At 49.9% G+C, this 14,908-nt stretch overlaps 1 protein-coding gene across 1 annotated transcript in view; it reads right to left on the reverse strand.

Annotated features, from left to right (window-relative positions):
- ANKRD33B (ankyrin repeat domain 33B) overlaps positions 1 to 13,238 on the reverse strand; it is a 54,483-nt gene extending 41,245 nt beyond the window's left edge. The window contains exon 1 of the mRNA XM_027769888.1: positions 13,041 to 13,238. Coding sequence (XP_027625689.1) covers positions 13,041 to 13,067 — 27 coding nt within the window. The 5' untranslated portion in view covers positions 13,068 to 13,238. The remainder of the gene's footprint in view (positions 1 to 13,040) is intronic.
- Between the last annotated feature and the right edge of the window lie 1,670 nt (positions 13,239 to 14,908).

Genomic DNA, 14,908 nt, shown 5'->3' on the forward strand with positions numbered 1-14,908 from the left:
CAGTAGTCATCCTCCCTTCTCTAGCCCATAGGTCTTGACTACTCCATGGAAGTTCATTCCTTCTCCACCAGCTACACAGTTCCCCTGGGCATGAGCCATGCCATGCGCCAGGTCTCCAAACCAATCACCTCTCCTGTCCTCTGAGCACAGCAATTGTCTCTGGGAGAGACACGTGACCTAAACGGCCCAATGAAAGACAAGGAAGCTTGGCAGGGGGGGCCGAAGAGCCGCTCTGGCTCTGGACAGTGATCTGAGAAGGATGTAGAGCCCCACAGTGTGTTCTGGAGACTGGGGAGGGCGGGAGTGTGGCTGCCCAAGAATTGGTGCTGAAGCTGAGGATGAAGCCCCCTCTGAGGAAGGGGAGTGGAAAGACAGGCCATTTCTGGGACCTTACATGGGTTTTTCAATCATCTGGACCCCTTGCCACCCTCTTTGTTTTGTTCTTGTTTGGAGTTTTGGGTTATTTCATTTGTCAGGGGTTGTTTGTTTTGTTTTTTGGTTTGTTTGTTTTTGCTATAGGGCACATGCACGCACCAGAGAGAGACACAGAGAGAGTGAGGGAGACAGAGAAAGTGAGAAATCACCCCCGGCAGAAGGTGGCGTGGGGGTGGCCACGCTGCACTCCCTGCTCCATTCTCCTCGGGATTTGGGCACGCATGCACATGCGAGTTTTTCCAAGCCACACAGTGTGTCGTGTGGGATCCAGCCATCTCCACACACCACGGCTGGCCTGGGTTGCTTGGTTGGTTCTATTTTTGAAGCAGGCGTTAGCCTAAGCTATGCGTGCTCAGGCTGGAGTTTGTCCCATTGCAGCAGACAGAGCCCTAACTCACTCGTCACCCTGTTGCCCGGGCTTCCTTCCAGTCCCCTTGGGCAGTAGAGGCATTTAGATCTGCTGGGCACCGGCAGGTTCTCCCACCTGTGTCTCCCAGGGGAGGACTCTGTCCCTTCAGGACTCTGCCATATGCCCCAGGGGCCTGAGTACACTGGGCCTGAGGACTGGCAGAAGCACAGCCAGCTCCTATGGTTCAACCAAGTCAGCTAGAGCAGCAGCGGGGAGCCCGGGCCGTCCTTTACAATGCACCCCAGCACACCCACACTGACACACCCCACACACAACACACCCATGCATGAACCCCCCCCACACACACCCCCACTCAACACAGCCACACGTGACACCCCGACACACGCACACCCACACAACACACCCACACGTAACACTCCGACACACATGACCCACACAACACACCCATGCATGAACCCCCCCACACACCCCACCCAACACAGCCACACGTGACACCCCAACACACGCACACCCACACAACACACCCACACGTAACACTCCGACACACATGACCCACACAGCATGAACACCCCCACACACCCCACCCAACACAGCCTCACGTGACACCCCAACACACGCACACCCACACAACACACCCACACGTAACACTCCGACACACATGACCCACACAACACACCCATGCATGAACCCCACACACACACCCCACCCAACACAGCCACACGTGACACCCCAACACACGCACACCCACACAACACAGCCACACGTAACACTCTGACACACATGACCCCCACAACACACCCATGCATGACACCCCCGACACACGTACACATCACAACACACCCACGCATGACACCCCGACATACATACACATCACAACACACCACACATGACACCCTGACATACATACACATCACAACACACCCACACATGACATCCCCGAAACATACCCACAACACACCCATGTATGACACCCCTGACACACACACAGAACACACCCATGCATGATACCCCCACAACACATACATGCACACACACTTGAGGACACTGTATCAGAGATCGAAGGAAGGGCTCTTTTGTCCCCAGAAGACCACCTGGAGGGCCAATAGCATCTCCCCGTGTCAGGCAGGAAGTCCGGGTGCCCTCAGGACACATGTGCTGAAGCTCTGAGCCCATGTGATGGGGCCTTTGAGAGGTGAGCAGGTCTTGACGGTAGAGCCCTCGGGAGGAGAATCAATACCCTCTAAGTGACACCAGAGAGCTCACATGCTCCCTGGGCACCACGGGAGCTGTTCAGGCAGCCAGATTCCACACGGCCAACTGAACAGTTCGAGTCCTGGCCCCGGTGGCTTGAGAAACATGCCAGGTGTGTGCATGTATGCCCCAGATCCCAAACAGAGGGAGAAGTGAGGGGATCGTGTCACGACCGTTCCCCATGGGGGGTGATTTCTCACTTTCTCTCTCTTTCTCCCTCCATTTCTCCCCAGTGAGTGCATGCACCCTCTGAGAGGGGGGTATTAAGTCACAAATACTATATTTTTAAAATTCTATAGAATATCATTGATTTCTTTTAAGAGAGATTTTTGCTAGAGGGCATGGGCAATTCCTACAGAGACGGAAAGTGAGAAATCACCCCCTGGGACAGTCAAGCTGCAATTCCCCTCCTCTATTTTCTTCTTGCGATTTTGGGCACACACACACACATGCACGCAACTTGAGTTTTAAGCCACTGGGTCCGGGATTCAAACCATAGTCGACTACGTGCGAGTCCAGCAACATAACCATACTGCCATCTGCTGGTCCCCCAATATCATTGCTTTTTTAAACCGGATATCCAGGGCTAGGAAGTGGTATGGTAGTTACGACGTGGACTCCCACATGGCCAAACACAGTTCTAGTCCTGGATCTGGTGGCTTGCTTTCTCGCTTTCTCTTTGTCTCCATTGAACACAAAATAATAATAATAATAACAAATAATACAATTAAATAAATAATTCTTTTTAGAAAAGATATATCCATGCCACAACATAATCCATTCAGTGATTTGTGGCTAGTGTGAAGACTATTCAATACACAGCAGTTCATGCGTTCATTGAAACAGGACACCCTCTCTCTCGACTGAGCTGTTTCACCTACTTTAATCCCATGGAAAACCGCAGAGCGAGCCGCGGCAGGCTCTTCTCACGAGCCGCTGAGCTTGCCAGTCTCTCTGACAGCTGACACGTCCCCTGCCACCAACGCCCCTGTTCTCCCAGCCACCTTGTCAGCTCCCTGTGCAAAATGAGCCCCAAACTTAGAATTTCATCTGGGACCACCTGAATCTCATTTTGAACCTCTCTGGATGGAAGTATTTCTGCAACTTTCTGCCTTATGAATAAGGCCCATTGAGCTCAGTGCAACCTCCTTCTTTTTATATAATCATACAAGTAGCTCATATTTACTGCAAAAAATAAAATCCGAAATCACAGAGGAGGAAAAAATGATCATCCACACTCACCCACACACAGTTCTTTAAAACGGATTAGGACTACGTAACAGAGGCTTAGTCAGGGACAAATCCGCAACTTCTTTCCACATCAGAAGTCCCCTCGCCAGCATTCCTCGCGGGCACGGTGGCAGCATCTATGACTACAGCGGAGAATCGCAGGGATGTCACGCGGCCCTGCTCATGGACACTTGGGTGGTTTGTGTCTCATTTTTCTGTCCCATAAGTAAACCCCGCAATGAGAATCCCTCGGGCGAAGGCTCTGTGCAGGCTATGCCTGCGTCTTCTCGGGAGGCGTTCCTAGAAGAAGCGTCCAGCCCTGAAGGACACAGGTGTCTAAGGCCATCAGTGCACACTGCACACCTGTGCCGGGACTCAGCCTCTGTGAGAAGTGAAGATTACCCGGAAAAAACAAAATAGATGGCTAGCCTGCCGGTCCCGGATAACAGGGTGGTGACACAGGAGCGCTGAGCTGGTCTCCCCAAAGACGCATTCCGACCCACCACCCTGCCCTTCACCTCCCTTCGGTGGCCTGTTCCTAACACTGACACCTGCACGTGCAACGCCAGTGTTTGCTGTTTGTCCCGCTCGTGTACGCCGAGTGTCTGCACGCCGCAGCAGAAACTGCAGGCGGGAGGGGTAACAGCAAGGAGGCGGCCGTAGATTCTAGGGACAGTCTAGGAGGGGGTGGTGACGGGGCGGGGGAGGGGGTCAGGGGTAAAGAAGACAATTAGGAGGCACGAAAAGAAGACATTTAGGAGACACAAAACGAAAAGTTATTTGTTGATGATAACACATACAGTATCGTCTCTGACTGGACTAACGTGCACTGCATTCGTGCTGGGGGAACCACTGTCAAGATGTACAGCGATTCGATGTAAATAAGATAAACAACTCACCAGTGTTGGGCTGTAGCCTAAGCTCTCTGCCTTAGCTGGAGACCCTCGCTGCGCCCAGGCTGGGAGGGAGGTGCAACTGTGCTCTCTGACAGAGCTGCAGCCGAGGCTGTCCCAGCAGTGCTCACGGGGCCTGGCCACACGGCCTGGCCACGCGCCCAGCCATGGAAGCCCACTGCCAGTGCTTCCCTGAAGCCACAAAAAACTTTGTTTTTTAATATATTATAAGCCAAGTATTCATGAGACTAAAATGATGTAATTTAAAAAATAATTAAGCTACCTAGAGTGGAAGCCAAATTCCAGACTCCCAGCATACCATCCTCATTTTCAAAGCCTACATGAAAGAAAAGTTGGAATCATGACCAAAAAAAGAAAGCTGATGTTTTCGCTTAAAAATGGGAAGGATTTCTCTATCAAAAAAAAAAAAAAATTAAGAAAAAAAAGAAAACAGAGCCCCCTTCCTAAAAGGAAGGATAATATACTATTTATAAGATAACATGACCTAATAACATCATTTATTATATTAACAAAGCAAAGATGATGTTTATCTAAGTGGGAAGCTCTCGACACACATACGTACATGCAACACACACACATATACACACGTGCATATACACACATACACATCTACATACACACAGACGCATACATATACATGACTGGAAAGTTCATAGAAAACATCTACAAGAGGGACCAGCAGATGGCGTAGCGCTTACATCACTGGACTGTCACGTAGCCGACCGCAGTTCAAGTCAGACCCAGAGGCTGAAAACTCACGCCGGGTATGTGCACATGTGTGCCCAAAATCCTGAGAGGAAGATGGAGGAGGAGGGATTGAGGCGGGGTCATCCCCCCTGGGGAGTGATTTTTCACTTTCTGTCTCTCTGTCTCTGTTTCTCCAGTGAGTGCACATACCCTATAGCTAAAAAAAATAAAATCTCTCTTAACCAAAAAAGAAAATATTTATAAGGATCACACCAAAATACTAAGAATAAAAGAAGGGGGAGCAGGAGTGTGTGAGGATTAACCTCATGTGTCAATTTGAGGAGGCCACAGTACCCTGATACCTGGTCAAACATTATTTTAGATGTTTCTATGAAGGTATTTTCTTAAAGGAGATTGACATGCAAATCAGCAGACTGGCAGTAAAGCAGATTGCCCCCCCAGGTGGAGGGGTCTCATCCAACCAGCTGACGATCTTCAGAGAAAGCCTGACACCGGCTCCACAGACAGGATCTGGTCTGCAGCTGCCTTCAGACGCACCCTGCAACTGCTCCCTGGCCTCCAGATTTGGACTTCCCCCAAACTACACGAACCAACTCTTTAAGGCAAATCTCTCTCTCTCTCTCTCTCCCTCTCTCTCTCTCTCCCCCCCTCTGCTCTCTCTCTCTCTCTCTCTCCCTGCTCTCTCTCTCTCTCTCTCTCTCTCCATAGGTGTACAGGTGAACAGACACACACACACACCTTTTTTCTTGGGAGTCCTCCTTCCCTGGGTGGAGAGGGGACTCTCTGGAAGTACCACTCACTTTTTATTCTCTGTTCCTAGACAGCAAGAAGTCTTTAAAACAGCGCTGTGTTCGAAGCACCTTACATCATTTTAATTAACAATAAAAAACAAGTAAGCAAACAGCGTTTACATTAATATCTTTCTCATTAGGAATCATTTTGCAGTAACTGTTGTAAACAATGGAAAAAAAGAGCTGTCTGTGAGGAGGGAAGGAGGGGCCGATGCAGCTGGGGCTGCTCACGGAGCAGGAAAGCCCAAAACAGAGAAATGGCTGGAAAGAGTAGGAGGTGCCAGGAAGCACATGTGAACCCCACCGCCATGTGGAAGTACTGGGTGGGCTTCATCCCAGTGTCCACGCTCAAATGAGAGAACAGCCATCGTTTGGTGCACGCGCGCGCGCGTGTGTGTGTGTGTGTGTGTACATATGTATGTATATGTATTTTAAGGTTTTTGCCATAGGGCGTACGCGCTTGCCAGAGAGAGTGAGACAGAGGAAGAGAAATCAACCGCCCCCCCGGGGGATTTCCATACCACGACATTCTCTTCTCCATTCTCCTCCTGGGATTTTGGACATGCACGCACATGCACCTGGTGTGATTTTCAAGCCACCAGGTCTGGGACTCAAACCATGGCTGGCCATGTGGGAGTCCAGCGCCCCAACCACTGTGCCACGAGCTGGCCCCACTGTAGTACATTTTCTTAGAGTGCACCTCAGTCCCTTGAAAACCCACTTGTATGAAGCTCAATAATGAAAGCACTGACAGGCCTGGGGAAACGTTTACGTGGCTTTACGGAAAGGCGAGAAGGCCCTCTACAGATAAGACTATACTTCTTTCTTTATTTTTAAGAAATGTCTTCCATGAGAGAGACATAGAAAGAGAGACAGAAGGAGAGACAGAAAGAGAGGCGCCACCACAGTCTTCCCGCAGGAGCCAGCCCCTGCCTCAGCAGCCCGCCTCACGGGCACACGCTCGCCCCCATGTACAGAACCTCAGAGCACAGCCAGGACTTCCTCACTGAGTCCAGCACAGTGTCGTGTGACCACCAAGCCACAACTGAGGCCCAGATGCGTCGCATTTCGGAAATGCCACCGCGGGTTCCCGCTATCACACAACAAAGTTGTGTTTCAGGCTTTTTCGATCCTCTCAGGATATTTTAAGATAATGCACATTAAAATCAGCATGGGTTAAGAAAAGAAATATCCCACTGGGGATGGCCCAGGGTCCAGGATAAAGTTAATATTTTAGAAAAGCTTAAAAATCCTAAGTCCTGGGGACCAGCAGTTGGCATAATGACTACGTCGCTGGACTCCCATGTAGTAGACCATGGTTCAAGTCCCAGACCCAGTGGCTTAAACTCACGCCGGGCACGTGTGTGTGCGTGCCCAAAATCCCAAGAGGAGAATGGAGGAGAAGGGATTGCGGTGTGGCCATCCCCCCTGGGGGGTGATTTCTCACTTTCCGTTTCTCTGTCTGTCTCTGGCTTTCTGGTGAGTGCACACGCCCTATAGCAAAAACTTCTCCAAAGGAAAAAAAAATCCTAAGTCCTCATCAGAGCCTTTGGTCAGAGCAAATGCAGCAGCAGGAGGAGGATGAATTCCCTGCGAGGGGCTGGCGTCGGGGCCACACAGGCAGCATGAGCAGAGCACAGGCGGGCCGTCCATGCTGAATGTCCTCGCCATCTGCAGGACTCGATGCTTCTGTCCCCAACTCTTCACTGAAATCCTCATCCTGAAGGAGATGGTACTGAGCGGTAGGGCCTTGGGGGAGTGAGCAGGTCATGAGGATGGGGCCCACGGAAGGACACGCTGCGAAGGCACCGTCTAAGAGCCAGAAAGCAGGTCCTTGATCCCGGACATCCAGCCTCCAGAACGGTGCAAGTGCATCCCTGGTGTTCACAGCCCCTCGGTTCACTGAACTTTGCTATAGCAGCCGAAGGGGCAGAAACACCTTGCAATTAGGCTAGTCTCCAAACAGATCCCAAAGGAAGGTTATTGTACGAAGGTCTTTAAAACCCTAAAGCCTCAAAACACCAGTCCATTACTTAAACATATTATATATATATATATATAAATGGTGACATCACCAGTCCATTACTTAAACATATTATATATAAAAATGGTGACTGGGCCAGCCTGTGGTGTGGTGCTTAAGGTGGCTAAATCCCACAGGGCTGACTTTGTAGTTCGAATCCCAGACCTGATAGCTTGAGAAATACACCAAGTACCTATGCGTACATGTTCAAAACCCCAGAGGAGAATGGAGAAGAGATTGTGGCATGGCCAGCCCCCGGGGGGTAACTCCTCTCTGATGGCAGCATGCCTCCTACAGCAAAAAAAATAAAATAAATAAATTTAAAATAGAAATAGCGACAAATGCACCAGGAAGCCCCATTCCGCAGGCGGGCGTTCTCTCCACAGGGCTTCCCGGAGTGAAAGCATGAGAGGGAGACAGGAGGGCGGGCGCCCTCGACACGTGGTTTGTAGAGAAGACAGAACACACAGCAGCAATGCCTGACTAAGTTCTGCATGAAGCGAGGCGCTGGGTGTTCAAGGCAAAGGTCCTCGCATTCGAACTTGGCGCACCTCACACACCCGCTTCCCTTTAACACTCCCTGGGTGTGATTTTAGTATCTTGGGCCAGATTACTTTCCGGGATGTGCTGTTTGAAGTTCGGAAGGAAAAGATCCTGTTCTGGTCTGGTGCAGAGGGTACTGGGGACAGGAGAGGGGACCACCTGGCCAGCAGGCAGGTCCCAAGCATCACCCACTGAGGATGTGACCACAGCACTGTCCCCTCAGCACACTGCTTCCCCCGAGCCAGCTCACAGTAAGGAGTCCCCGGGACATTCTGTGAACAAAGACCGAGAGTCAAAGCTGGGGAAGGGCAGGCAAACCCAGCAGGGGACAGCCCCGAAGCTCCAGTTGTCTCAGGCAGCGCGGGCTCCCTCGGCTCTTCGTATGTGCGTATGGGTGTGCATCATGAAAAAAGTCCCAATACAGAGAGAAGGGAAATGGACTACCAGTGAGATAACAAATGCCCACATCTCCGCTGCGCACACTAACAAAGGCTAACGGTGTGTCCTAATTACTCCCAGCTTCTTACAGAAATCAGCATTTCAGAAGGAGCTGAAATCCCTCTTTGTCCCCTCCCTCCCGGAGACGGCCATCGGGTCTGCCGTGCTTTCTTCCTGACACTGCTGTGGCTGTGTCACACATGCACGCTGCATAGACAGCTCACGATACAGGGCATTTTGTATCAGTCTTTCTAAGAATTATTTTATTTAACTTTCTTTATTTTATTTATTTATTTTCATTTGACCAGAAAGAGACAGAGAGTATGAGAGAGAGAGAGAGAAAGTGAGAAAGCAAGCTGCCAGGTCTGGGATTCGAACCCCGGTCAGCAATGCGGGAGTCAGTGCCCCTAGCCACCATGCCACCTGCCAGTCCCAAGAGCATTTTATATTTGAACTACTTACGCCTGGTCTTTCCAGGTACCTACCTGGCACTTGGCTACTGCACTCAGTGCTGACGTGTGATCCACCCGGACCACCAGCAAGGCGTGTGCCTCGGGCAGTGTCCAGCATGTGGCCCCTCGCTCCCACCCTTCCACCCAGCCTGGTGGACACGAAGCCATTTCCACAAACAGAGCCCTGAAATCAGAACCTGGTCTGCATCTCCTGATGCCCCCAAGCCAGAAATTACGTGAAACTCTTGCTGCATCACTGTTTTTTTTTCATTTGCCCTAGGGCGCATGTGCTCCCCATAGAGGGAGAGAGAAGGAGAGAAGGAAAGTGAGAAATCACCCCCAAGGGGGATGGCCACGTTGCAATCCCTTCTCCTCCATTCTCCTCTCAGGATTTTGAGCACACATGGATACGTGCCTGGCGTGTTTTTCAAACCGCTGGGTCTGGAACTCGAATCACCCCGTAGGCTGTGTGGGATCCAGCCGCCTTGATCCCCATGCTGCCGGCTGGTCCCTCTGTGTCACTTTTTCTGTCACAGCACTGTTGACACTGGGACACATAAATTTTTACTGGGGAGCTGTCCATGTACTGCAGGGTGTTCAGACACCCCTTGGCCTCCACTCAGGAAATGCCAGCATCCTCTCCCCCATTTATGACAACCAAAGACCCTCCAGGTCTTGCTGAATGTCCCTGGGAAGGAACCTAGTCCCAGGAGATAATCGTGCTCTTAGGGGACTAGCTAGGGATCAAATACGAGCCCAAATGCTCCCCAAGGTCATTGCAGCAACTGGCCCCACCATCAGTGTGTGAAATGTCCACTCTCTCATCATTCTCACAATACCCAGCCCCTTTTTACTTCTACCGATCGGAGGTGCATAAACGGGTTTTAACTCCCATTTCCCTAATGGCTTCTAAGAGTGACTATCTTTCGCCGCGCCTATTGGCCACCTGGATTTCCTCTTCAGTGAATGATTTATTCATGTCTTGGCCTATTTCCTATTGGTTTCTTCGTCTTTTCCTTATTGATCAGCCTGAGTTGTTCATGTAGTGGAAGCCACAAATGTGATTTTAAATTTTCTAGTGACCACATTAATAAAAGCAAAGACAAATTAACCAAACAGATCCAAAATATTACCGTTCCAACATGAATTAATACAAAAAAATTAATGAGACATTGTACTTTTTTCTTTTCTGGATTAAGTCTTGGCAAGCAGTGTGAATTTTACACTTCCAGCACACCCCCACTGCATGGGCCACGCTTCCCGTGCCCAGTGGCCCCCTGGGGCTGACGGCTCCAACACTAACCTCCCCAAGACTGGAACGAGGCTGTGGCAAAGGAGGCAGCTGGGCACGGCGTTTATGGGGGAGCACACCCAGCACCGCCGTGAGCAGGGGCCTCCACAATGTCCCCTAGACCCCGAAGCTCTGTGAAGGGTGCTGCGATGGTTCTCGCCACGGCTGCCAGTTACTTTGTTTTCTAAGTTTTTATTTTACTTACATAGTCTGAGAGAGAGAGAGAGAGAGCCCCCTCCCAATAGGGTCTTTATTCCATGGCCCACCCCCAGCCTCAGGCAGCTCAGACCACACCTGGATGGTTAGGGAGGCCTGAGGATGTGAGCCCAGGACTTTCCCATGTGGGTCCAACAATGCAGAGCTTTGTGTTGCTGCTGCACCACCAGAGAGAGAGAGGGACAGTGAGAAGTCACTCCTCGGGGGCATGGCCATGCCACAACCCCTTCTCCTCTTGGGATTATGGGAACCTGCACACATGCATCCAGCATGATTTTCAAGCTGCTGGGTCCAGGACCTGAAACAGTTGTGCCAACTTCTACAGTCAGACTGCCCCTGGACCGTGACCTGATCAGCTACCTGACCACCCATAACTCCTGTCCATATTTTTTTTTTTTTTTTTTTTTTTTGCGAGAGTTTACTTTGCTATCAGGAGTGCTTGCCAGAGAGACAGAGAGAAACAAAGAGACAGAACGTGAGAGGTCACCCCCCAGACGGGATGGCCACGCTGCAATCCCTTTTTCTCCATTCTCCTCTTGGGATTTGGGGCATGCATGCGCACACGCCTAGTGTGAGTTTAAAGCCGCTGGGTCTGGGACTTGAACTGCAGCCAACTACATGGGAGTCCAACGACGTAACCATTATGCCATCTGCTGATCCCACCATTTGCTTTTTAATTTACCACCTGATCTTATACTTGAATGCAATCAAATTATTAATCTTTTCCTTTATGGTAATGCTTATTGTGATGTAAGACATCCTTACTGTTTGAAGACCAAAAGATTTCCCTATTTTTAATTCTAAAAGTTTCTAAGTTTATGTTTTCATAGTTAGGCCTTTAATCCACCAGGGCCTTTATTTTCATAAATGATTTGCCGTAGAAATTCTGCTTTCCTCGTATGGTGAGCTGGCGTTCCTCGCACAGAGAGGGATAAATCCATTCTCTTTCCATTGATTAGAAACACTATGCTCGTGCGTATCCACGTTTCTCATACGTGCACGGATGCATTTTGGAGACTAGTCCTGTTGGTCATGCAAGGCGAGACCACATGATTTAATACTGCAGTCTTGCTGTCCTGCAGGGAAGAAACCCTCCTGGCTCCCCTCCTTGATTCTGCCCTGGTTACTCTTGATGACCAAGCTTTGTTTAAGGTAACCAAATTCAGTTACCAACCCTACTAGAGGCAGCAAAGAAGCTTATGCAAAAGACCAGAGCCCAGGTCACGAGAGGACACGCAAGACACGTGCTGACGCTGCCAGGAATAGGCGTGTGCTGCTAGATCTCCTGAAAGGGACGGAGGAAACTGCCGTTGAGAGTCACTGACTCAACAGTGACAAGTTATAAATAATACAGAGTCTAGCAGAAAAACACTTGCAAGCGCACCGTCCCGAGTAGTCCTGAGTGTTCATCAAAAATGGCCCTGGCGCGTCTCCAGGGTCTTCATTTCTCTTACGCATCGGTCTGTGCAGGATTAACCCAAGTCAGAGTGAAGGTCCGGGAAGGATCCAATGAAGGTGGATGGCAACACCAAAACCCAGAACCAAACGAAACACAAGGCGATCGTTGCAGAGGTCCCTAGAGCAGTCCCCATGGTATCACCACTCCCTGCACGTACTATGGGTCATCAGAAAAGTCATGGCCTGTTTTTCTGTTTTTCTGTGCAGAAATGCATCATGATTTTTCCGATGAACCACCAGGATCACAAGTCCCCACCCTTTCCGAATTCTGCCCTGACTGCCCAGTTTGTGTGGTGAGGAGATGTGAGTGAGAGGCCCTGCCATGTCCAGAGACAGTCTAGGACTGGCCGACTCCCCCTTCTGCCTTGCCTCACCTTGAAGCTTAGAAATGGAGAATCTCTCTGCCTGGGTGTCTCCGTGTGAGGGCAGGGGGAGCAGACCCACTCCACCTCCAGCAACACACGGGAGCATGAACACGCAAGAAGCAAGCCTTTCTTGTTTTACACACGGAGAAGTGGGGCTGTTTATCAGAGAAAACCTGGCAGATCCCCAATACATATATATAACTTCCCTTTATTTCAAGATTACATCTTTGCTATTCGATTGGGCATAAAATGTACTATAAAACGATGGGGACAGGAGTAGCTTGCAAAACAAAACACTGGCCATTCTGTCAAGTGACATATCCCCAAAGCATCTTCCACAGTGAAGCCAGCTGCCCAGAGACCACTGTGCCGGGCTGTGCGTTTTGTGCCAGAGCACGTCACCAGCCATCACCTCCGAGCTCCCACACAAGGTCCCCATGGTTTGAGCTCTCCCTAGTGCCAGGCCTCCCGACACTTGCACATGCGGTGGCCTTTACCTGGATGGAGTGCCTGTGCACCCTACGCCCCTTCCCCCCACCCACATAGCCCTGTCACCTGCACATGTCTGATCCCTGCAGCCATTTCCAGATGCGCTCGCCAGGCTGCCTCTCACACTGATCCTCCTGGCTGTGAGCGCTGAATGGAGAAGGAGCGTGTTCTTAAGCTCTGGGTCCCCAATGCCTGGAGACTGTAAGACACTCAGCCAGCACCTGTGAAATGAACGCACACCCCCCCGCACACGCGTCAGGGCCTCCTTCCTCGGCCACACTCGGCTAGCTGCGAACAGGGTTGACATGTGGTGACGTGAGCTCTGAGCTGTTCCTCTTCCACACGCAAGACAGGACGTGACCCGAGGTCCTGAGAAACCTCAAGGAAGACCACTGCCGCTCGGTGAGGTAAGCCTCACTCTCAGAGGGCAACCCCAGTTCCGAGGGTGAAGAATCGAAATCTGCAAGCAACGGCCAAACTCAAAGAAAACGAAAGGAAGCCCAAGAACTCTTCTGGGAGGATTCACCGTAGGGACGTTGAAAGTGCGTCAGGAGAGCAGCGGAAAGCTCTGTGATGCGGGCGCCTGAGAGCCACCCAATGGCTGGCTGCGTACACGCAGGCCACGAGACGCCAAGTCAGGACAGAAATGAGGCCTTAACGCTGCGCCAACGTGGGGAGATTCGCATGGGGCAGGACTGAGCGACCTCTTTCTGTGTTGATTTTTCTGTGTGAGCTCCTACAATGGGTGCAGGGCTCATGTATGGTTATGTTCACAAAAGATGTTTCATTTTCTGAAAGGAGAGATGAGAAATTTAGCTGGCCACCTTCAAGTCACATATGTAAGAAAGAAACTTCAAAAAGTCTGTAGAGAAATGGAGTTAAAGTACAAGTTTACTTTAGTGCAAAGCAAATTTGAAATCCATGCTTTTTTTTTAATAAGAGTTTTTGCCATAGGGCACATGAGCTCAGCACAGAGACAGAGAGAAGGAAAGTGAGGAATCACCCCCAGGAGGATGACCATGTGGTGATCCCTTTCTTCTCTATTCTCCTCTGGAGATTCTGGGCGGGCACACACACACACACACACACACACACGCACACACACACCAGGCATGACTTTGAAATCACCAGGTCTAGGACTTGAACTGCAGTTGGCCATATGGGAGTCCAGCAGCTCAACCACTGCGCCACCTGCCGGCTCCATGCCTAGTGTTTTGAGGATACACATTTTCTATGAACTTGTTGATGACTCCCCATGTATTTGGGATTTATTTCAATATCCTTTTTAGGTGCACATATATATATTTTCTTTTTAGTTTGCTATGAGGTACATGTTCTCACCAGGGAGAGAGGGAAAAAGAAATAACCCCGTAGAGGGAATGGCCACACTACAATCCCTTCTCCTCCACCCTCCTCTCAGAATTTTGGGCAACCACACACATGTACCCGGCACGTTTTTCGATCTGCTGAGTCTGAGACTTCAACCGCACACTCAGCCACATGGGATCCGGCTGCCCTAACCATCATGCCACCGGCCAGCACTTTATTTTTAATTGTATAAATAATATTCTATTGGCAATGGTATATAGGTGATATTTTATATACTTTATTTATGCTTTTCCACTTCAAATAAAAGATGCCCAGTAAACTGCTTTACATAAAGAAATAAGACAACTATTCATACAAATAAATAAATATGTAAAATATATCAAGAGACTTCTTCCCCAAGTCAGAGTTCACTAAGTAGCCCTAGAATTAGAATATGATAAATGCAAGGTTGTCACTCAGTCATTTTTCTTTAGACTAGACTTTGCATGGAATGTGGATTTTATTACCACTGCAAACTTCTTGTCCAGATTTATGATTTTAGATTGTAATCATTTTGTGAAATTACTGTAACTTTATTCTCACTGCAAGTCTAGCTATATATATAT

The sequence above is a fragment of the Tupaia chinensis genome, unplaced genomic scaffold (genome assembly GCF_000334495.1).
Source record: "Tupaia chinensis unplaced genomic scaffold, TupChi_1.0 Scaffold000096_1, whole genome shotgun sequence".
Classification (NCBI taxonomy): domain Eukaryota; kingdom Metazoa; phylum Chordata; class Mammalia; order Scandentia; family Tupaiidae; genus Tupaia; species Tupaia belangeri.